Below are 23,999 nucleotides of genomic sequence, written 5' to 3' on the forward strand. Positions count from 1 at the left end.
TTGGTTTTTTGAGACAGGGTTTCTCTGTGTAGCTTTGGTGCCTTTCCTGGAACTAACTCTAGCCCAGGCTGGCCTTGAACTCACAGAGATCTGCCTGCCTCTGCCTCCCGAGTGCTGGGATTAAAGGCGTGCGCCACCACCTCCTGGCTGTATTTCTTAAAATATGATATATTTCTTAAAGTCAAAAATAGTAGCCAGGCGGTGGTGGTGCACGCCTTTAATCTCAGCACTCGGCGGCAGAGCCAGGTGGATCTCTGAGTTCAAGGCCAGCCTGGTCTACAGAGCAAGATCCAGGACAGGCACCAAAACTACACAGAGAAACCCTGTCTCAAAACAAACAAACAAAACAAAACAAAAAAGGAGCCAATAATATAACTGTTCATGTAAGCATGGTAGAAAAAACTCTGTTAAAGTATAAAGACAGCTTGAGCTAATTGGGCCACTTGAGTGCAGATCCACCTGTGGGCAGACTCTTTCCTTGTGCTGACACTCCTTCCCCATCTCAAGATCTGAACCTAGAGCTGAGGCTGAATCCCAGCATTAGCTGCTCTTCCAGAGGACCCAGGTTCAATTCCCAGCACCCACATGGCACCTCACAAGTGCTTGTATTACAGTTCCAGGGGATCCAATGCCCTCTATGACCTCTTGGGACACCAGGCACTCATGTGCTGCACATACATACATACATACAAACAGATACTCACACATATACATTAAATAAAAATAAAGCTGGGTGTGGTGGTGCACATTTTTAACCCCAGCATTTGGGCGGCAAAGGCAGACAGATCTCTGTGAGTTGGAAGCCAGCTTAGTCTACACAGAGTTCCAGGTCAGCCAGGACTACATAGTAAGACAGTCTTGGAAAAAAGTTTATAAAATTTCAAAAAATTATGTGTATGTGCATATGGATATGTGCACATGAATGCAGGTACTTGCAGAGTCCAGAAGAGGACATCAGGTCGCCTGGGGCTACAGTTTGCAGGTGGTAATCAGCCTGATATGGGTGCTGGGAACTAAGCCCTGTCCTCTGCAAGAGCAGTATACTCTCAGCTGCCATATCTCCTGCCTCCCTTTGAATTTTGTATTAAAATTTAGTTTACGTCAGAGCCCCACAGGTGACCCTGGTGCTCAGGCTTTGCTTGATCAGTTTGTTCCTCCTAATGTGGCTACACCGAGCAGGCTTTCCTTGTCTCACTACTGCCTCTTTAAACAGTGTGTTCGGGCGAGCGGCTGAGCATAGTTATTGGGGCTGTGGAAGCACGGGCCTTTGTTTTGAAATTCCTATTATAGTGTGAACTAAACAGAATTGGGACTAAACACTTTCACTTTATGTCAGCACTACCTTAGAAATCAACTTGGTGCCATATACAGGACGTGGCAAACCTGAACACATGTGTAGACCATGCATAAACACCTGCAGACTACATGAAGTTGAACCAAAGGATTTTGTATCTTTTCATTTAGCTTTCATTTGTTAATTTTAAGTGATTTCTGCTGATCTGATTATTTTCTTCACAGCATTAAGTAATACTTTTTACAAAATATTCATATCTAAGATATGACTATTAGAGATAAGGTAGATTTTAGGACATTTTAAAATAAAAAAAATTTATTTTTAAAATGTGTGTGGGTATTTTTGCCTGAATGTATGTCTGCATGCCAGTCGCATGCTGAGGCCACAAGAGGGTGTCGGATCCCCTTGAATTGGAGTTACAGACACTTGTGAGCTGCCATGTGGGTGCTGGGAATTGAACCTGGGTCCTCTGGAAGGACTCTTAATCACCAAGCCTTCTCCCCAGTCCCCATTTTAACCTTTCTGTGATTTGTGATTGAATGAAAAAAAGAAATAAAAAGGAAAGAAAAGGATATGACTGCTCCTAGGTATGGTTGAGGAGAAAGTTTACTGTAGCTAAAAGCAAGAGCATAGGTAGAGGCAGAGACATCTGGGATGTTCAGAGTGGATATAGCCAGGCTGAGCTAGGTCAGGTGGAGAGAGGGGTATAGCAGCCAGGAGGCCAAAGGTACAAAAGAGGTGGGTAATAAAAATGTCTGGATTATATAGGGAAGAGCCTCTGGGGAAAGGGCAGCCCAGCTCCTGGACTGGAGAGTTCAGGGTAGAGGCTGGCCATACCCTGTGGTGGTACTGTGTTCCCCAAAATATTGTGCACCCTAATAAACTTATCTGGGGTCAGAGACAGAACAGCCACTAGATACAAAGGCCAGAAAATGGTGGCACACACGCCTTTAATTTTAGCATTCCAGAGGCAGAAATCCATGTGTTCAAGGATACAGCCAAGCATGGTGACTCACGCCTTTAATCCCAGAAAGCAAGCCTTTAATCCCAGGGAGTGGTGGTAGAAAGCAGAAAGGTATATAAGGCATGAGGACCAGAAACTAGAAGCATTTGGCCTGGTTAAGCATTTGGCTGGTTAAGCTTTTAGGTTTTGTGCAGCACAATTCAGCTGAGAGCCATTCGGAGATGAGGACACAGAGGCTTCCAGTCTGAGGAAACAAGATCAGCTGAGAAGTTGGCCAGATGAGGTTAGCTGTGGCTTGTTCTGTCTCTCTGATCTTCCAGTGTTCACCCCAATACTTGGCTCCGGGTTTGATTTTATTAATAATATAATAATTATAATAAAATTAGTAAGATTTTATTATAATACTCTTTAATGGGTAGGGACTGAGGGATGTTGGGAGAAACCGGAGGCCAGGTCCCCTTTGATATGTTAAATAGGCACCTCAGCCTTTTGTTCCGGGTTTGAAACTTAATAGTGATGTGTACTCCTCCCTAGCAGTAGACAAGGGCAAGAGTTAAAAAAATTAGGCATATTTTCCCAAAAGTCACAGTGCAACTCAATTGTGCTATTCACAAACCAAGTATAGAATTTACAGAAGACCTTAATTCCTGGTGCACTCATGGTCCTAACAGAAGGCAGGCAAAGTCTAATGCTGGACTCTGGATGTAAGATTTCCCTTCCTTCAACAACCATTCCTTCCCCCAGAGGTGACAGCAAACCTTGTACTTGGAGCAGAATTGAAGGTCGATGTTTTCAGCTTTTTATCAGGAGCAGATTTTTTTTTTTTTTTTTGAGACATCTGTATGGCGCTGGGGAGGCAAGGTCGTGGTATGATCTATTAACTGAAGTGATTAACATTATTAGATCCACTGTGGGTGGGATGGGTGGGTGGGGGGTATGTATGGTTTATGGACAGACCTCGACAAGACAGAGAGGGGATGGGAAATGGTGACAGGGCCAAAAGCCCAGGAAAGTTCGTTGTGAGCTTTTTGGCTTTGATTTTATGGTATATTTACTGTGTCGTCTCCAATGCCTTTTATAAAAGATTGATTTTATTTTTATATGTATTACGTTGTGTGGGAATGTGCGTGTGCATGTAGTGTCCTCGGAAGCCAGAAGAGGGCGGCAGATCTCGTGGAGCTGTAGCTACAGGAGGTAGTGAGATCCGGAAAGTGGGTGCTAGAACCAAACTCAGGTCCTCCACAAGTGCAGGATTTAACTCTTTAACTGCTGAACCATCTCCATCTATCTTCATTCTTTTTCCCTCTCCTCTCATCCCACCTCCCACCACGCTCCTGTCTCAGCCTCCAAGTGCTGGGATTACAGGAGCAGAGAAAGTGCCGGTAACAGGTGACCCTCCCTCCGGGAACCCCGTGGAATTTCCCTTTAGAGTCCAACCTAGAGGGCAGATGAAAGTGGTGATGGTGATGATCCCAGATCGTGGACTACAACTCCCGGCATGCCCTGCGAATCTGCGAGTCAAGTCTCGCGTGACGTACTGGGGGCTCGGTCTGGGCTGTGGTTCGGCTGCCAGCCGGCTGCAGTCCTCCGTCGGGAAGCTTCACGATGGCTCTTTTCTGCTCAGCTCCGCAGCCTCTTGGGCCATCTGGAGCCTCGGAACCTCTTTAGTGCCGGAGTTGGGGCCGCAGGCGGCGGGCGAGCAGGTGACAGATCACGGCCTGGCGCCGCTGGGGACAGTCTGAGCCTCCGGGCGCCGCGGCCTCCGGCCGGGTGGGAACCTCGAGTCCCTCGGAGATCCCCAGTGAGCCTCCGTGCACGCGCGCCGCGCACCCACGGGCTTGGCCTCGAGGGGTGGGACCGTGGAAGGGTCTGGCCAGGCGTATACAATCCAGAGGCTTTGTTTTGTACCCCCTGAAGGAGAGACGTGGGCTTGGGGTCGCTGGGGGAGAGGGAAGGGCGTGTGTTTGTCTTGCGGATGCCCTCTAGGCTGCGGTGAGTGGCCCCTGTGAACTTGAACAAAAATTCGGGTCAGTAATGCCTGCTGTGCAGTGCGTCGCAAGGGGTTTTAAAGACGAGTTTTCTGTAAGGTGCGATTACTGTTAGCCGGCGTTAGTAATAGTGAATTGTTCTCTGTTTCATAGCCCATTTCTGTCTAGTGGAAATGCTAAAATGGCTTGTGAGGCTGATAGTGGGCCATGTACAGGGCATCATTTGGTGGACTTGGGAGCGCTGTACCAACCCCGGTTGTTTATTGTTATTAGAACCTCTGGATGGACTCTTCCTCGGAAGCTTTGCTAATTTGCAGCAGCTGGGCAATGCTCCTCATTACCATCTGTCTGTCAGCATAGTCCAGCGTCATTTCACTGTGGTAAGGTGTCTTCACTGTGTCTTGTCTTTACCCTCTCAGGTGTTATTAAGATGAGCCAATGGATACGGTGAACCTTGAACTTTACCCTTTTGGGGTGTGTTTGTCACACATTGGTTGTAGTATATGTATGTTTCAACCTTGTTAACAAGCCATAAACCGCCGTGTGTCTGTCAACAGAACAGCACTGGAGTGATCCTCTGCTGTTCAGCATAAGAAAATGCCCTTTGTTATTTTTATTAGGTGGCAGGGACTCAGCTCCGAATTCTGTATAGAGAAAGCGCCTGGATCCTAGTCTTTCAATGGCTTCAAGACAACCAGAAGTGCCTGGTAAACTGAGTTCTTTTTGGTTAAATCTGTTTTGCACTTACTGATCTAAACTTATTTTCTCCAAATCACATATTAATGGTTCCTTTTTGCCGCTAGGGAAATAGATTGTCCTCATTTTAGTATTATCTCATTACCCTCCCAGCCATGCCCAGATCTAAACTTCGAGCCACTGCCCTTAAGTGTATGACAAATACATTATTTATGCCAAAGGAGAAGAATTAACAGTGTGTTTGTAGGGTATATCAGCATGATTAAATTACCCTAGGATGGAGGGCTGGGCAAAAGGTACAGTCATTGTTACACCTACCTTAGTTGTAAAAATGTTTGCATCAACATTTAGTATGTTCTTGGTTTGTGTTGCACAGTGCTGTCGGGGTTGCTGAAGTCATTGATTTCTCCTTGGACTGTTACCAGAAAGGAAGGTGATTTTTAAATCAGTCTGAATCGCCGAGTCCCTGATTCTCAGGAGTGTAGATGGTCTTGCCTCCCCATCTAGTGTGAAGATTAAACAATTTTTTTTGTTTTTTTCTCTCTATGTAGTTTGTAGTTCTTGCTGTTTTGGAACTCTCTGTTTAGGCCTGGCTGTCCTGGAACTCACAGAGGTGCTACTGCCTCTGCCTTCTGAGTGCTGGGATTAAATGCACATGCACCACTTCTGGCTCAAAAAGTTTTTGATCTCTTTGTAGGAACATTTTTCCTAGTAGAGGTTAGCTGGCTTTATGTCTTTGTTTTAATGAAGCCATTGGGAGAAGTCTTAAACATGGTTTTGAAATTGCTCCCCAGTTAGGCAGGTTAATGGAAGCTCCCTCTGTGTGTCCTAACATCTTTGTCTCTCCCATTACGTGTGTCTTCCATTCATACCACATTGTTGTAAACTCACGGTAACCGTGCAGAGCTGTGGCGGTGCACTCGTTAGGCTAGTGCTTTGGAGCACGGAAGCTTGGGGGCCCTGGCTTCAGTGTCTGCTGCACACTTGCTAGCTGTATGATACTGCTTATGTTCTGTACCAGTTTCCCAATCTGGGAATAGGGAGAAAACTTGTTTACTGAGGATTAGCTACAAGGAGGGATGTTAGTGCCTGGTAATTTTTATTTGTATGTCTGTTTTAGTTGAGATACAATGCACATACTGTAAATTCATCCACCTAAAGTGGGTAATTTAATGGTTGGTGTGTTCTTAAGGTTGTGCATCCATCAGATTAATCTACTTACAGAGCATTTTCATTCTCTCAGAAAGACTTTGTTCCCATTAAGAGTTATACCTCATTGCCCTCTCTTCCTGGCCTTTGGCAACCAGTAACCTCTTGGGTTTGTTAGTAGTTCTTAATATTAGTAATAGTCACATGGTAGCTCTGGGTCCCTTTGCTGTTTGGCTGCCAGACAGGTTGGTATCTTGAAGGATATGATGATGTAACAGGAAACTATCACTTTGAGGAAGGTTCTGGATCAGTAAACCAAACAAAATGAACCTTGCTCTCTGCTCTGGCACAGCTGAGAGTGCCCTTGAAGCATGATGCCTGCGTCACAGCTGGACATTCTGGCCGTCAGTCCTGTGGACAGGAATGGCAGGATCAAGCTGGTAGTGTTGAACAGAGTGCCTGTCTGTATTGTCTTTGATGGAAATGTTTAAGTCTCAGAACACTGGAACTAGAGGTGGTGCCAGACCACAGACCACTGCTGCTTGTAGTTCTCTTTGTGAAGGAGACAGGAAAGGTGGCGTAGGGCTTGTCATAGGTGTGGTCAGACCTCAGCCAGCCATTTTCTCTATGAACTGAGGCAAATCCTTTCACCACTAGGGTTTAGTTGCCTCGTCAGATGAGACAGTGACAGGCTGTGGAGTGAGGGGAAAAATGAGAGGAGATACCTTTAGTCTCTTTATAGTCTCCTTAGTCCTGTGTGACTGAGAGTTTAGTATCCAGGCTTTGAAATGAGACAGGTTTGCATTTGGACTGGAAATTGTGCTTTGAAGTTGAGACTTTGTACAGGTAAATTTAAATTGAGCCTAAGATTCTTTAGTCTATAAAAGTGGATTGGGGCCTGGTGTGGTTGGTATGTGTGCCTGTGGTCCCAGCACTTGGGAAGAGCTGAGGTAGGAGGACTGACAGAATTTGAGGTCAACTGTGCAAACTCCACAGTGAGTCCCAGGCAGTCAGGACTCCACAGCAAGACCCTACCTGAGAAAGGAGGGGTGAGAGAGAACAGTGTTGCCGCGCGTAGTGGAGGCTCTGGAGTGTAGTGGAGAAAGAAGGCAATTGGCCCTGTATTACCCTCCTTGGAATGGGTTAGTTGTTGCAGACAAACTGGCCTTAAGTTTCACAACTTTCTTGTCCACAGATTAACTTAAAGCCACTAGTATGTGCAGTTGGTATCCCATATTGACAGGTGTCTCTGTTCTTAGCTCTTGTGCCCAGTGGGCCTCTAGGCAAGATGTCCCTGCCCATCGGGATGTGCCGCCGGGCATTCAGCTATGATGATGCCCTAGAGGACCCTGCGCCCATGACTCCTCCTCCATCGGACATGGGCAGCATCCCCTGGAAGCCAGTGATTCCAGAGCGCAAGTATCAGCATCTTGACAAGGTATCTTACCCTGCTGACGGCTTCTGGCAAACTTACCCCCTTTGTTCTCCTCCTGCTTCAGAAGCCTTCAGTGATTCTCTGTCCCTACAAAATCGGGCAGCAATTGTTCTCTTTGTATGTTTTTGTGGTTTTTAAAAAATTCAAAATTTGAACAGTAGTGTCACTTGCATGAGAGTCTTCTGGACTCTACTTCCCAACTAAAAAGCCAAACTCCAGAACCTCTCAATGCCTGAGTTCTGATGAATCCTGCTTTCCTCTTTGTACCGTCTCTTATCTAGCCATAGAATTATTGGGATATTTGCATAGACAAAATGAGCTAGTGAGGGACTAGGACCCAAGTCTAAATATGAAGTTAATTTATGTTGTATCCATACCTCCTACTCTAGCCTGATTACTCTTATGTAGTCATTTTTTTATGTACAAAATGAAGTTTGTGAGGTGTTTTACTTCCTCTTGTGGTGTCATGGCAGTGTGCAAACGGCTTCAGATCTTTGGTCACTTTGAGAGTTTAGTTTTTGGATGGTGATGCTCAGCCTGTAATCTGTTGCAGTATTAAGCCAAAGGTTTGTCATAGAGTCCAAAAAAGCCTTAACAGGTTGGTTTTGTGATTGGCATAGCACAGGTCTCTTGAACAGCTGCTGTGTTCTTGCTTGTGTGCCTTTCCCTTGCTGCCAGGGAGCACAGCACCTCTCCTCAGGCTCCTACACAGCTCCATCTGCACTCAGGGCAGGTCAGCCCCAGGCCACTGTGTGCACTGTGCTGCTGAAGCCTAGCCCTCACCTGATTCCATCCCCGGAATACAAGAAAGATCATCCTACTGCCTGAGTAAACCAGGCCTCCGAGAAGCTCAGAGAAAGCCATTTTACCTGCAGCTTCAGTTGGAGGCCTCAGGGGAAGCATGCAGTGAGGGCTGCTTAAAGCAGACCTCGAATGGATCCCAAGTGGCTTGACTTGGACAGTTTAGCCCCTAAGTGCAGTGCCTCTCTGTCTGAGAGCAGGGAATTCTTTGTCTTAGAGGTGGTGAGGGAGTAATAGTCTTAAAGACTTGGTCGGTGTGTGGCTGAGCTGACCGAGGGCTGTCTGTGCTCTCCTTTCTGATGAGTGCTTTCTGTTTACCTTGTTACCCTTGCAGAACAGGGACTTCTTTCCAAGACCTATCCCTTCCTGCTCTTAGTCAGTTGTCAGCTGTAGTCTGAATCAGGTAGCTGTTGAAGAGAAAATGTTCTAAAGACTGGGAAGCCAGGCCGTGTGGCACACAAGTTAGAAACACAAGTTTTATTTAAAAATATTATTATTATTATTTTCTGTGGTGCTGGGGATAGAACCCAGGGTTTCACACATGCTGGGCTAGAAACAAATTCTTTTTTCTTTTGACATAGGATCTCATGTAGTCCAGGTTTGGCCTTGAACTCATGGCAGTCTTTAGCCTCCATGGTGCTGGGTGTCACCGTACTCTGTTTATTTGGTCCTACAGATGGAGTCCTTGTGTCTCACCTCTGACAGCCTAGACCTGCCAAGCAGGCCTGAAATGTATTTGGTCAGTACTCAGGTCACTGATACGTGGCCAAGCCTGAGGGAATGTTCCGCTCAGGCTGACTAAGGCTCAGTACTTGGCATATGGTTAGTGCTTTGTAAGAGGTGTCTCCATTTTGTTTCTGTTCCCTCGTGTGTCCTTTCTTTCCTCTTCCCCTCATTAATTTTTCCTCAGTTTTGGAGACAGGGTTTTGGTAGGTATTCCATCCTTGCCTTGAACTCACTGTGTAGGCCAGACTAGACTTGAACCCACACCAGTCCTGCTTCAGCCTCCAGCACTGGGATTCCGTGTGTGTGCCATCATGCCCAGTCTGCATCTGCAGTCTTAGGGGCAGACAGACTGGGAAGTTAGGCCAGTGTGATTCCGGGCTCTTCTCCTGAGGTCCTTTCCTGTTGTCTCTGTGGGCCAGTGGAGGTTGCCGCTGTCCCTTTCAGCTCTGTCTTCCCTTAGAGGTTACGTATTCTCGTAACTCTTTCTCTAAAGAAGTAAGTTTAGGTGTGTGGCCCCCCTCACCTGCTTCCTTACCTCTCTTGAACAGACAGAGGAAGGAGTGGCCAGTGTCTCTTCCCTTGCTGTGATTCCATCAACAGCCACTGACAATTCAGACAAGGCTCCTGTGGTGAAGGCTAAAGCTACCCATGTCATCATGAATTCCCTGATCACAAGTAAGCACCTGTGGTGGTATTGTGTTCCCCAAAATATTGTGCACCCTAATAAACTTATCTGGGTAAGAATAAGCCACAATATTAAACATAGAGGTTAGGCAGTGGTAGCACATGCCTTTAATCCTAGCATTCCAGAGGCAGAAATCTGTCTGGATCTCTGTGAGTTCAAGGCCACATTGGAAACAGCCAGGCATGGTGACTCATGCCTTTAATCCCATGAAGTGAGCCTTTAATCCCAGGGAGTGATGGCAAAAACAGAAAGATATATAAGGCGTGAAGACCAGAAACTAGAAGCATTTGACTGGTTAAGCTTTCAGGCTTTTGAACAGTTCAGCTGAGAGGCATCCAGTCTGAGGAAACAGGATCACCTGAGGAATTGGCGAGGTGAGGAAGCTGTGGCTTGTTCTGCTTCTCTGATCTTCCAGCATTCACCCCAATAACTGGCCTCAGGTTTGATTTTATTAATAAGTACCTTTAAGATTCATGCTATGAGCACCCGCCCTTCAGTCTCAGCAGAGTAAATTGAGGGAGGAAGAGCTTGAGCCTCAGCTGTAGATGTTGTTCAGACCTGCTTTCACAGGGCCCACATCTGACTGGCTCTGAATTTAGTCAAGGAGGAAGATGTACTGTGACTGTTAAGCACCCATTGGCTTAGATAGAGCCTTGTGGTTGCTTGATATAGTCTGGTTTTCCTGTAGTGACCAGTGGCCACTTAACACTAGATTCGGCACCTCACTTTCTGAAATCGGGGATCTAGCTGGCAGGTTGATGTTAAGGTTAGAGTTCGTTAGCAGGAGCTTTGGATCCACTGCTATTATAGGCCTAGGTGTGTTGCTAGAGAAGGAGGCACACTGGAGGGCAGCCCTCTGGCTATGCACTGCTACACGTTTGTTTGGTTTTGAGACAGGATCTTACTATGTACTCATGGGCTTCAAACTCAAAGCAGTCCTCCTGCCTTAGTGTTTGTGAGGGCTGGTATTGGTCATGTACTACTGTACCCAGATACTTTAAAAAATTTACATATGCATTTATAAATAATTTATACATATTTTCACAAATTTTTGATAGTGCTGACCAAGACCTTGTACATGTAGGTCCACCAGGAAGAAGACCAGGTTTGGTGCTTCAGTTTCTTTCCTTTTTTTAAAGGTTTATTTATTATGTATACAGCATGTATGTCTGCAGGCCAGAAGAGGGCACCAGATCTCATTACAGATGGTTGTGAGCCACCATGTGGTTGCTGGGAATTGAACTCAGGACCTCTGGAAGAACAGTCAGTTCTTTTAACCTCTGAGCCATCTCTCCAGCCCCATGCTTCAGTTTTTTTAGTTTTTTAGAATGTGTTATTGATGGCCCTAATGAGGCTTGATGAGAGCTTTTTTTTTTAACTTACTTTTCTTAAAAAAATTTATTTATGTATATAGTATGTGTGCTTGAGAGTGTTTGGAGGTGAGGAGGCCAGAAGGTATCAGATCCCCTGGAGCTAGAGTTATAGATGGTTGTGAGCCACCCAATGTGGGTGCTGAAATCTGAATTTGGGTCCTCTGGAAGTGCTTTTAATCACTGAGCCATCTCTCCAGCTCCTCTTTTTAAACTTCTGTCACAAGTTACCTAAGCTTCTTCCTTCTCAAGGGCCATTCTAGTTGTTGTGGGAAGTTAATTATTCAGTACTTGCCTCTGCATGTCAGCAATAATACCTGCCCCAGGCTGAGGTGTGCAGAGGTTCTCCTTGGTTGGCTCTTTTTATGTCAAAGCTCTTTACTTTCTTCTCCAGGAGGGCATCAGTTTGTTTTGGTCACTTCTGGAAAGTTGCCTCAGAGTCCAAACCCACTGTTTCTCTGTGACTGCACCATCTGAAGCAGTAGCTGCTAGTTGTATTCTGTAGCTTGACTATTCTGGCATTAGAAAGCACAGCTGTTGTGGCTTCCGAGGGCACCAGGCATGCACGTCGTACACAGATATACAGACAGGCAACACACCTGTAACATAAAAAAGGAGTGGAATGTCTAGATCCTAAAGTCCACCTGGTGTGGGGACTGTTCACAGCTGCCATGCTCAGGTGTAGTGTTCAAGGTTTGTAGCTTAAGAAAAAAGATCATCTCTTGTTCATTTCACAGTAAGTGACTTGTGAAATAATAAAGCAAGCTGAAAGAACATTGTTGGCTAGGCCAGGAACAGCAACAGGCAGATCATACATAAGAAACATGGCGTCTATAGGCCTGGGCTAGTTCAAGGCAGGTGGTTGTGCTATGAATCTGACTGGTACCTTGGTGCCAGCTGGCAGGAACATGACCTGCTGCCCTTTGGCAAAGCTTCTGTGCAAGTGGTAAGTCTCTTAGGGAGCTTAGTGATTTGGGAATTCTGGATGCCAGGTACCTCTGCTTGCTGTTGCTGAATGTGAAGGTGTTACGGAGTCTAAATGAGAGGAGGTAATGCATCCAGCATCCCTTTAGGGCAACTTGATTTTAGTGTGCTGTGAGGGAAGGCTGGCTTCCGAGGGATCAGAATTACCATGTCAGTGCCTGTTTGGGCACCCTTACTCTCCACTAGTCAGGGTGGCCTCTTGCTTCCGGGAAGAACAGCAGATACTTTTGTCCCGGCTGGTTTGTGACTGGTTAGGAGTTGAGCATGACTGTTCTTTCTTTTCAGAACAGACTCAGGAGAGCATCCAGCGTTTTGAGCAACAAGCAGGACTGAGAGATGCTGGCTACACACCTCATAAGGGCCTCACCACTGAGGAGACCAAGTACCTCCGAGTGGCAGAAGCACTCCATGTAAGCAACCACAACCGTTCATGGCTTGAAATACGGCTACAGATTAGACGTTTACAGCTTAGCTATTGGACAGCTGAGTCAAGTGACAAGAAGATAATGGCAAAGGGACCAGGACTGTCCTCCTAAAGCCTGGAGGTCTTAGCTGCGGATATTTTGCTTGCTTGTCTGTAAATTGAGGGCATGTTTTGCTTATATGTGACATGTATGAAAACTCTGTGAACTGTGGACTATTTTATATGCCAGAGTGGTTGGCTATGATGAGTGAGAGGAGAATCCCACAGTTCTAAGAGATAATAGTTCAGCTGGATAACATCATTCTGTTTACTTAGAGATAGGGTCTTTACATATAGGCCTAGGCTAGTATAGTAGCATATTCTTTTTTTTCTTTTTTTTTTTTTAAGATTTATTTATTTATTATGTATACAGTGTTCTGCCTGCATGCCAAGAGAGGGCACTATATCTCATTACAGATGGTTGTGAGCCACCATGTGGTTGCTGGGAATTGAACTCAGGACTTCTGGAAGAGCAGCCAGTAGTAGCATATTCTTTTAATCACAGTGTATGTGTGAGTGTGGGGGTGTGAGTGTGGGGTTTTCCAGGCTAGCCAGGGCTACATAGTGAGATCCTGTTTCACACAAACAAAAAACTCAGGCTAGCCTTGAACTTGTGATCCTCTTGCCTCTGCCTCCCAAGTATTGAGGTTATAGGTATGTGCCATCATGCCCAGCTTATACGTAACTTTTTAAAAATTAAATTCAGGAGCTAGGTGTAGTGGCACACATCTTTAATCCCAGGATTTGGGAGGCAGATGCAGGCAATCTGTGGGTTCGAGGCCAGCTTGGTTTGCATATTGAGTTCCAGGCTAGCTAGGACTACATTGAAAAACCCTGTCTTGGGGGTGCAGAGATTATTTTGATGAGGGTTTATTTAATGATAGTTAAAATTTTTCTTTGTGGCCAGGCATAGTGGTGCACACCTTTAATCCTAGAACTCAAGAGGCAGAGGCAGGTGGATCTCTGAGTTTGAGGCCAGCTTGGTCTACTGTTGGGGGCCAGCTCCCACATTTATTTACCCCAAGGACTCTTGAGGAGTGAGGGATAAGAGATGTAGATAGAAATATAGAGGAGACAGACAGAAACACAAGATAGCCTTGAGAGGGCCTGGATCAAAACCCACGGGCCCCTTCTGTCTCTACTAAGGGGCTTTTAAAGGAATGCCAAGGGGTGAAGCAAAAGACCTCCCCTCAGCACATCCAAGTACAGACCATCCCAAACGCCTGGTAACCGTGCACATGGTCAGTCCATCCCCTGATATAGTCCTGCTGTGTAAAGCAAGCTCAGATCTCACTAGAAAACCTCTGTGGGTTCCCACAGTCTACTAAGCAAGTTCCGGGACAGCCAAGGCTGTTACACAGAGAAATTGAAACCCTGTCTCGGAAAACCACAAAAACCAAACCAAACAAACAATTTTTTTCTTTGTGCTACCAGATATTGAACCCAGAGCTTCATGCACACTGCGAAGTGTTCTACCACTGAGATACATCTCCAGCCCCTCACCCCCTTGTTTTTTGTTTTATGGATTTTTCTGTGTATGGGTGATTTGTCTACATGTGTGTCTGTGTACCACTTTGGAATCTGGTATCTGCAGAGGCTAAAAGAGGGCATCAGATCTGGAACTGGAGTTACAGACAGTTGTGAGCTACCATGTGGGTGCTGGGAACCAAACTTGGGTCCTCGGGAGGAGCAGCCAGTGCTCTTAACTGCTGAGCCATCTCTCCAGCCCCTTCCTCTACCTTTTTTGAGATGCATCTTTCTGTGTAGTTAAGGCGGGCCTCAAAGTCATGGTTTTCCTGTCTCAGCCTCTCAAGTGCTGCGATTCCTGGTATGTCGCTATGCCTGGCTGTGTTGAAATGTTTCAATGACTTCCTTAAAAAATGTTTTTTTACATTTATTTATTCATTTATTTTGTGCGTGCGTGGTTTTTTTACATTTATTTATTCATTTATTTTGTGCGTGCGTGGTTAGTTCATGCCATGGAACATGTGGAGGTCAGAAAAAACTTGCAGAAGTTGATTCTTTCCCTCCACCCTGTAGGTCTAGGGATCAGACATCATTGTCAGCCTGGCAGCAAGTGTCTTTACTCACTGAGCCTTCTCATTGTGGTTCACATGGTTCTTTTAGAGAGGCCACTTCATATGGAATGGTGTTCTGTGACTTACGAATTCCCATAATCTTAACATTGATCCTTGGTGATAGATACTATATTCTGTTTTGTAAATAAAGGAGATACTGGAGGGATAAATCAGTAAGGTGCTTGCTACAGAAGCATGAGTATCAGTCCCTAGAAACCATGTTTAAAGCCAGATATGGTGGTCCATGCTGGCTGCCTCAGTGCTAGGGAGGTAAATAAAGATAGGCGTATTCCTAGAGTTGGCTGCTAGCCAGTCTAATCTAATCAGCTCCAGATTCCAGTAAGATATGATCTCAAAACAAACAAACAAACTACAGTGGTGACAGACAGTGATTCATGCCTTTCCTTCCAGCACTCAGAGGCAGAGGAAGGCAGGCAGGTTTCTGTGAGATCAAGGCTAGCCTGGTTTACATAGTGAGTTCCAGGACAGCCAGAGCTTACATAGGGAGACCTTTCTTAAAAGAAAAAAAAAAAAAAGGTGAGTGGCTTTTTTTTTCCCCTGGAGCTGAGGACTGAACCCAGGGCCTTGCGCTTGCCTACCACTGAGCTAAATCCCCAACCCCGGTGAGTGGCTTTTGATTAGTGATGGGAAGATGATCTCCTTATGCATTCCTACCCTGTGTGCACAACCCCCCCCCCCCCCCCCCCCCCCCCCCCCCCCCCCACGCCCGCCCCAGTACATATACACACATGTAGGCAAACACTCATGCACATTAAAAATAAAGCAGGGCGGCGGTGGTGCACGCCTTTAATCCCAGCACTCGGGAGGCAGAGGCAGGTGAGTCTTTGTGAGTTTGAGGCTAGCCTGGTCTACAGAGTGAATTCCAGGACAACCTGGGCTGTTATAAAGAGAAACCCTGTCCTAAAACAACAAAACAACCCATATACATATACATAAATATGTATATGTGTGTGTATATATATATACATACACACACACATATATATATAAACATGTTTTTGTTTTTTGTTTTAGCTTTGCGCCTTTCCTGGAGCTCGCTCTGTAGCTCAGGCTGGCCTTGAACTCACAAAGATCCGCCTGGCTCTGCCTCCCGAGTGCTGGGATTAAAGGTGTGTGCCACCACCGCCCGGCATATATTTTTTTTTTTTTTTTTAAGAAAGAAAAGGCTGGGCAGTGGTGGCACATGCCTTTAATTCCAGAACTCAGAACTCAGGAGGCAGAGGCAGGTGGATCTCTGAGTTTGAGGACATCCGGGGCTACACAGAGAAATCCTGTTTCAAAAAAAACCAAAAACAAATGAACAAACAAAAATCCAAGTAGCCATGGCAAGTTCCTTTGGGCATAGAAAGAACCTAAAAAGCACCAGGAGATGGTATCCGGTGTGTGTATGTGGGGGTGGGGAAGGTGCAGGACACCATGGATGGGCTGCATGTGGAATGAGTAGTCCAGATGAATCTGCAGGCTAAGTTTAAAAGCCACTGCTGTGAGAAGTCAGTGTTGAACTGGTGTCCATTTGAGCTTAGACAAGACAGATGCTTCTGGTGCTCAGTTTTTGCCATTCATCGTGTAACAGATTGTCAGCTTACACAAACTGATGTGTTGAAAGTCAGCTTGGGTCCAGCAGAGGCATAGCCCTCATGGAGGACAGACCTGCTTGCTACTCTGGAGCTTCAACTTAGACCTATAGCTCTCTGGTATAGTCTTAGACCTAAAGTTTTTTTTTTTTTTTTTTTTTTTTTTTGGTTTTTCGAGACAGGGTTTCTCTGTGTAGCTTTGCACCTTTCCTGGGACTCACTTGGTAGCCCAGGCTGGCCTCGAACTCACAGAGATCCGCCTGCCTCTGCCTCCCGAGTGCTGGGATTAAAGGCGTGCGCCACCACTGCCCGGCGACCTATAGTATTTTAACAATGCTGTGGAGGTGGTTGGTTATGGGAGAGGAGGGAGAATGAGGTAGGTTTCTTGGAGGAAACATTTTGCTAAAGAGGACAGCAAGCCCGAGTCTTAATTTGAAAGCCTGAGCAGAGCAGGTGTTGTACTGAAAGTCAGGAGCAGAATTGAAGGCCAGACCTAAGAGGTTTGCAGCTTGGTGCCTCTTCCCCTGAACGACTTGGCTTTTTTGGACACATAAGTTCTAGTGCAGGAGTGTGAGGTGCTCTAGAGCACAGCTCCATAGGAACATGGTGTCCATCCAGCGTAGAAGAAACAAAATCACTGACGTTAGGATGTGTATCTGAGTGCTTCTGCCCAGACTGCACTGCTTCGTGTCTGCTCTCCTCTGAAAAGTCTCTTCTTGCCATCTGAACAGAAACTAAAGCTGCAGAGTGGAGAGACAACAAAAGAAGAGAAGCATCCTGCATCAGCCCAGTCCACTCCGAGCAGCACCCCCCACTCATCCCCCAAGCAGAAGTCCAGGTAAGTCCTTCCTTCAGGAAAGCCAGTGCTGAGATGGTGCTGGCCTCCAGCCTGTGGTTTCTTGTTGCTTTGGTGGAAGACACTTCTTGTGACACAGGAAGAGGCCATTCAGAAATATCTATTTACTTCTCTGTTCCAGAGGCTGGTTCCCCTCTGGTTCCTCCACAGCCTTACCTGGCCCAAATTCTCACACTATGGATCCTGGGAGTGGGAATGACAAGAACTCAGCAGAAAAGTGGAGCCTCTTTGGACCGAGGCCCCTGCAGAGGTCTGACTCTGGTAAGGCAGCTCCTTCAGAAAGAGCAGCGAGGCTCTGGCTGCTGTGTGGGCTGGGGGCTGTAATCATTTGCTTTTCCTTGACAGGTTTTGCCATCCAGGCTTACAAAGGTGCCCCCAAAACCCTCTCCTATGGAGCTAATGCGTGCTCAAGCCACACGAGTAGGTGACGATCCAGCAACCTTCAAGCCGCCTAAGATGGATATCCCAGTGGTAGAAGTGAAGAAACCACCACCTCGAACCCATAATCTCAAACCCCGTGACCTGAATGTGCTCACACCCACTGGCTTCTAGAATGCTTTCTGTCCAGGGTCTGCAACTTTCCCTGGGCTCTGACATAGGAGTGATGTAGTTAACTGGAGGCTGGAGTGACATTGTGCAGATTGTCTTTGTGTGAGAGAAACCATTTTGCACTGCTTTCAAGTTGGTGGAAAATGTCAGTGGTGCTGAGTGGGGCCTCACTTTTTTTTTAAAAAATCATTTATCCTAGAGGAGAATTTGGCCTTTGCTTTCTTAGGTAAATAGTGCTGGTGTGCTTCCAAAACTATCAACATGAGCAGTTACAAATCATGATAGAGGTGCCCACCAACTCATTTGGACAGCCATGGCTTCCTGATATGCTTGAGTCTTGTGAGTGGGCTTGGACTTGTCTGAGAGCTGGGTACAGCTCATGACCACACTTGGCAGGACCCTGGCTCTCTAAGTTGAACCCCGGGTTCTTTTTCCTGATTAGTCCAGTGTACAGTTGGAGGGTTGTCTATCTGCTGTGTCACAGAACAAACACTAGTCTCGCATGGCGTCTTTTGCACTTTAACATGAAATTAATTGAGCTCCTAATTGAGTCTACTGGTTTCATGCTGATAAATGACTCCTTTTTCCCTTCCCTTACTGGGTCTTGCTCATGCTAGGCAAGTGCTCTACCACTGATTTTTACCCCTAGTTCCTGAATCCTAAGCTTTTTTTTTTTTTTGGTTTTTTTCGAGACAGGGTTTCTCTGTGTAGCTTTGAGCCTCTCCTGGAACTCACTTGGTAGCCCACGCTGGCCTCGAACTCACAGAGATCCGCCTGCCTCTGCCTCCCGAGTGCTGGGATTAAAGGCGTGCGCCACCACCGCCCAGCTTTTTTTTTTTTTTAAAGTTGTATGTGTTTTGTTTTTTGAGATAGGGTCTTACTATTGGCTAGGCTGGAACTCACTCAGTAGACTCAAAGAGAAGATCTACCTGCCCCTGCCTCCAGTGCTGGGATTAAAGGCGTATACCACCACACCCAGCTCAAGCTTTTGTTAAAGATAGGTACAATTGGATTATAGTCTTCAGGTTCATCTGAACTTGGTGTCACCTTATTGTGATAACCTTGAGAGCATTTTCCACCAAGTTAGCCTCATATGTTCAGTAACATATCTTACTGAGGAAAGGATTCTCATTGTTCACAGGTCTGTTGGTCTTGCACACTGTCACATTCGCTTGCTAGATCATTTTAGATATTAGTCTGTTTACATAATGAGCTAACCTCACAGAGAAGCTCTGGAGTCTAAGATTGTTGTAAAAATTAATTTATTTGTGTTAATCTTGTATTGACAATAAAAATCTTTACTACTTTCTCAAACCTGGGTCTCTCGTCCATTCTGCCTGCCCTGTAGTAGAGCCAGGGCATTGTAAACTTAGTGCCTTTTGTTGTATCTTTCTGACATCATGTGTTTCATTAACAGGCTCTATCCTTTCTTTGCCTGCTTTGTTAGCTTTAACTTTGTTATCTTAGCTTTAATTAACTGGCCACAGTCATATTCATAGGCAATATGATTAACTGGCCACAGTCATATTCATAGGCAATATGAAAAGTCTAATATAGAATGTGCTCTATTCAGGAAAAACTGTCTTTCCAGAAACAGGCGAACAGTACCTTGACTGATGTAACACTGATGGAGATTGTTCAGCAGAAGGGGGTCTTTTCACATCTTGAATGGAAATGTTGGACATATAGTGCATATCGTATTGCCTGTTTCCAAAGCATAGATAAATAATTTAATAAAAAATATATACACATTGTATATTTAAGCCACATTTGAATAGGCTAGGATAAGGATTATAAAAAAAGATATACTGAAGAGTTTCAAAGTGATTACAGCCTACAGATAAATAAGATAGGTTTGGTCCTATGATATTCTTAACTACTGTTTGTACTTCAGAGCTTCTAAGTAGCTGGCGACAGTCAGGAGGTATTCTTGGTACTCAATGCTTAGAAGTTTGGCTGCCTCAGTGCTGTGGGGCAGGCTGTGGGGCAGGCTCTGTGTCGGGGTTCAAGTCGGCAGCATAGAAGAGCAGCAGCTTTAACAAATGCACTTTGTCTTGGAGCTGGGGGACTAGAGGTTCTCCCAGTATGTGGATCAGGCGGCTGCGGAAGGCCTCAATCTGCTTTTCCACGTCCACCACCGTGATGTCATCTCCTTGCTGGGGCTTGGGCTTGATTCTTTTGATGATCAAATCTTTCCGATCAATCACTGAACTCCGTAGGTGCTCTGCAAGAGGGAAGGGGTCAAATAAGTGCCTTTTGTACCTGGGGATTTAAAAGTTAAAGTCCAATTTTATAAGCAAGTCCTGGCTCCTGGCTATTAGGAGACAAGTCAAAAGGTCATGTGAGTTACTGTGGGAACTCCATTTCCTGAAGATTTGTGTTCTTGCCTCAACACTGATTGTCAAGAAAAATGTTGCCGGGTAAAGCAGTCATGACTAAATAGACCCTGTCTCCAAAAAAACAAAACCCAAACCCTAAAAGATATTTATTGTATGTGTGCCATGTGTGTGCAGGTGCCCAGAGGCCAGAAGGACATCAGATTCAAGTGGAGTTACAGTTTTGAGCTGCCTGATGGAGGTGCTGTGAACTGAACTGCAGTTCTGGAAGAGCAGTAAATGGTCTTACCTGCTGAGCAACCTCTCCAAGAAACTTTACATATTAAAAATATTCTAGTTTCTTTCATTTGACTTAAACAGTAATAACTCTGCACTAAATAAAACTATAATAACCACTTAGGGGGTTGGGGAATTTAGCTCAGTGGGTAGAGCGCTTGCCTAGCAATCGTAAGGCCCTGGGTTCGGTCCTCAGCTCTGAAAAGGGGAAAAAAACAAAACAAAACAAACAAAAAACCACTTAGGGAAAAATTCATGGGATTAATTTTTTTTTAAAAACTATTTAGTGTGTGTGTTTGGGTGTGCCTTTCATTGAGGGTGCTAAAAAATGCACACTCTATGCAGCTGTGTACTGTGGCCTGAAACTGCACCCTTTGACATCTAGTTATAAGGACTGGGGTACAGTTAAGTGGAAGGTGCTTGTCTAGCATGCAGGAGGCTTGGGTTTACTCTCTAGCACCACAACCCCAGACCCCTGAAGTTTTAGATGTAAGTATGAAACAGAAAAGACTTGTCTGCCCCCAGACAGGCAGGCTGAAATTCAGATACTGGTGAGAAAATTTACTACTTTTTCTCATACAAGAATAATCAATTCTAAGTTACAGATCACCAGCATTGTAGAGAAGAAGTGAACCTAGAAGCCTATGTTTAGCTCACCCTATAGTCCAGGATTTAGGAGGCCAAGGCAAGAGGATGGCCATGAGTTCAGGGCCAGCTTGGGCTAGAGACAGACTTAAAGTTAGTGCTAGTATTTAAAGAACGTCATGCACAGCATTCTTGTTTCCAGGGCTAAGCAGGTCATGAGGTCTCTTTACTTTCTATATGACATCACTGAGTTAAAGTCAACCTCAACATAAGCATGGGCAAGTAAAATTTCCTCATTACTATGTGAGGATAATCTACAGATACCATGATCAATAATGCAGCATGTATTTCCCAAGATCAAGGACATTTACTATTGTAACCTGGTGTAATAAGAATAAACAATATCAACACAATATATCACACTTCAGATTCCCCAGCTGTACCCTTCATTTTTGCAGTCCTGGGACTGAACACGTGGCCTTGCATGTGTTAGGCCAGCGCTTTATTGCTGATCCTCAGCCCTCCAATGCCACCTTTTTTTCTAATTTAGAATCCTGTCTAGGATCACATGTTATATTTAGCACTTACACGCTTTAGCTGCTCTTTAGTTGAGAACAGTACTTTTGAAAGAAAGGGACAGGCCATTCATTTATAAATGGTCTCTGTCCCAGCAAGTTTAAAATCAACTTGATTTGGGAGGAGGTACTCTGAATTGAGAAAATGCCTCTATAAGATTGGACTGTAGGGCATTTTCTTCAGTGACCAATGTGGGTGATGCCAGCACTAGGCAGGTTCCTGGGTGTTATGAGGATGCAGGGTGAAGCCGGACATGGTGCCACACACCTCTAATCCCAGCATGTGCAGGTGGGTCTAAATTAGAGGCCAGTCTGGTCTACAAAGCAGAGTTCCAGGACAGCCAGGGCTGTTACACAGAGAAACTCTGGTGGTTGGGGGAGGCTGAGTAAGGTAGGGAAGCATGTCAGTCAACAGCAGCAGCAGCACTCCTCCATGACCTCTGCTTCAGTTCCTGCTTCCCAGTTCCTCTGGATGATGGACTGTGATAGGAGGCATAAGTGAAATCAGCCCTTTCCTCCCCAAGCTGCTATTGGTCATGGAGTTCTATCCCAGCAACAGAAACCCTGACTAGGACAGCCAGGCTATGGGAAGAATAGCATGTGAGGCTGTGTTCTCCATCCAACATGTCCGGGGGAAATGCCCCGTTTCTCCCGTGATGTCACTATTTTTGTCAGTCGTGGTGGTGTACTCCTGTAAACCTAGCACCTGGGGAGCTTGAGGTAGAACCTGGGATACATAGTAGGTCTCAGACCATCCTGAAATACAAAACAAAGTCCAATCTCAAAGAAGAAAAAAAAAATATGTACTTAGTACTGTGTTTACAAACTTTCTTAGCGACAAGGTCTGTATTGCAGGCTAGCCTTAACTTGCTAAGTAGCCAAAGGTAACCTTGAATTTCTGATTCTCCTAGAATTCTCCAACTGAATGCTAGTTTATGCTGTGTTGGGACTGAACCCAGGGCTTCATGAATGTTTGGAAAGTACTCAGCCAACTGAGCTATCGTCTTAGTCTTTCTAATCCTTTATTAATTTGCCATTTCTTCAGCTTTACCAAGGTCCTCAATAATCCCTAATGAAATCATTCTTACTTGATGAAGTTATTCAACCATGATCCTTGCCAGCATGTGCAGCCTGCATGCTACCCCGTCTAACTCTCCCAGCAACTCTGAACAGCACTATTTCATAGACTTTAAGGTTTCCCTGTCCGCAGCACTGGGGATTGAACCCAGGGACTCACACATTCAAGGCAAATGCTCTAACCCTGAGCTGCAATCCCATCCATTTTAAAGATGTATGTCCATCTTGCTGCAGATATGCTCTATATTTGTACTTTACTGACAGCTGTTTATAATATTGCTAGTCTGTGAATAACTGACTCAACAAAGGTGCTGGAGAAGCCAGGGTTCTCATGATAGGATGGTTTTTGCTTATCTACAGAACCTCATAACTAGGAGGACCACTGTATTACCATCAGCTGTAACAAAATAAGAACTTTTCTCATCACAGTGATTCCAGCTGTGCTCCCTGTACTTGTAATCAAGGAATAATGCTTTAAATTTTTGATTTTGTTATTATTATTGGTTTTTTGAGAGAAGGTTTCACTGTGTAGCCCTAACTGTCCTAGAACTCACTCTGTAGACCAGGCTAGCCTCTAATTCACAGAGATCCACCTGCCTCTGCCTCCTGAGTGTGGGATTAAAGGTGTGCACCACCTGATGTGGAGCAACCCTTTCTACACTATGAATATGTATTACTCTCATTGGTTAATAAAAAGTTGACAGGCTGGTAGCTGGGCAGGAAGTTAGGCAGGTAAGCCAAACTGAGAAGGATGGGAAGAAGGAGGGCAGAGTCAGGGAAGATGCCAGCCAGCTGCCCAGGAAGCAAGACATGCTGGTGGACAGGAAAGCCATGAGCCACGTGGCAATACAAAGATTAATAGAAATGGATTAATTTAAGTTGTAAGAGCTAGTTAGTAACAAGCCTGAGCTATCAGCTAAGCATTTATAATTAATATAAGCCTCTGTGTGGTAATTTGGGAAGCAGCTGCTGGGTATTTGGGAGCAGGAGATCAGGACAAGGAATGTCCGATTATACCACCTGGCTTCTTATTTCTATCCCCAACCCCTCCCTGAGACAGGGTTGCTCTGTGTAGTTTTGGTGCCTGTCCTGGATCTTGCTCTGTATTCCAGGCTGGCCTCAAACTCACAGAGATCCACTTCCCGAGTGCTGGGGTTAAAGGCATGCGCCACCAACACTTGGCTCGTTTCTATTTTTAAAAGTTAAAAAAAATTATTTTTATTTTATGCACGGATGTTTTGCTTGCATCTCTATTACCACATATGTGCTATGACTATGGAAGACAGAAGAGGGCACTGGGTGTCCTAGAATTGGAGTTACAGTTGTTAGTTACCATGTGGGATCTAGGAATGAACCTGGGTCCTCTATAGGAACAGCAAGTGCTCTTAATCATTAAGCCATCTTTCCAGCTGGTATTATTATTACTTTTTTTGAGACACACTATTACTATGTAGCCTTCAACTCTTCATCCTTCTGCCTCAGCTTCCTGGGTGCTGGGATTACACCAGTGTCACCAA

General features: G+C 45.3%; 2 protein-coding genes across 6 annotated transcripts in view; one reads left to right on the plus strand and one right to left on the minus strand.

Moving 5' to 3' along the window:
- Positions 1–3,804: 3,804 nt before the first annotated feature.
- Positions 3,805–18,947, plus strand: Kiaa1191 (KIAA1191 ortholog). Its single transcript, XM_052729095.1, is given in 8 exon segments — positions 3,805–3,961; positions 7,351–7,529; positions 9,602–9,728; positions 12,378–12,502; positions 16,960–17,066; positions 17,206–17,345; positions 17,430–17,458; positions 17,460–18,947. Coding segments are annotated over 7 exon segments (855 nt in total). The 5' UTR covers positions 3,805–3,961; positions 7,351–7,379; the 3' UTR covers positions 17,637–18,947.
- Positions 18,879–23,999, minus strand: part of Simc1 (SUMO interacting motifs containing 1) — a 35,879-nt gene continuing 30,758 nt past the window's right edge. For 4 of the 5 annotated variants that reach the window (XM_052729093.1, XM_052729091.1, XM_052729090.1 and 1 more), the window contains one exon: positions 18,879–19,857. In XM_052729093.1, the coding sequence (XP_052585053.1) occupies positions 19,595–19,857 (263 nt within the window). In that variant the 3' untranslated portion in view covers positions 18,879–19,594. The remainder of the gene's footprint in view (positions 19,858–23,999) is intronic. The other variant, XM_052729092.1, reaches the window with a different exon arrangement.

The sequence above is a fragment of the Peromyscus californicus genome, unplaced genomic scaffold, assembly GCF_007827085.1.
Source record: "Peromyscus californicus insignis strain IS unplaced genomic scaffold, ASM782708v3 Scaffold_8__1_contigs__length_139910024, whole genome shotgun sequence".
Taxonomy (NCBI): domain Eukaryota; kingdom Metazoa; phylum Chordata; class Mammalia; order Rodentia; family Cricetidae; genus Peromyscus; species Peromyscus californicus.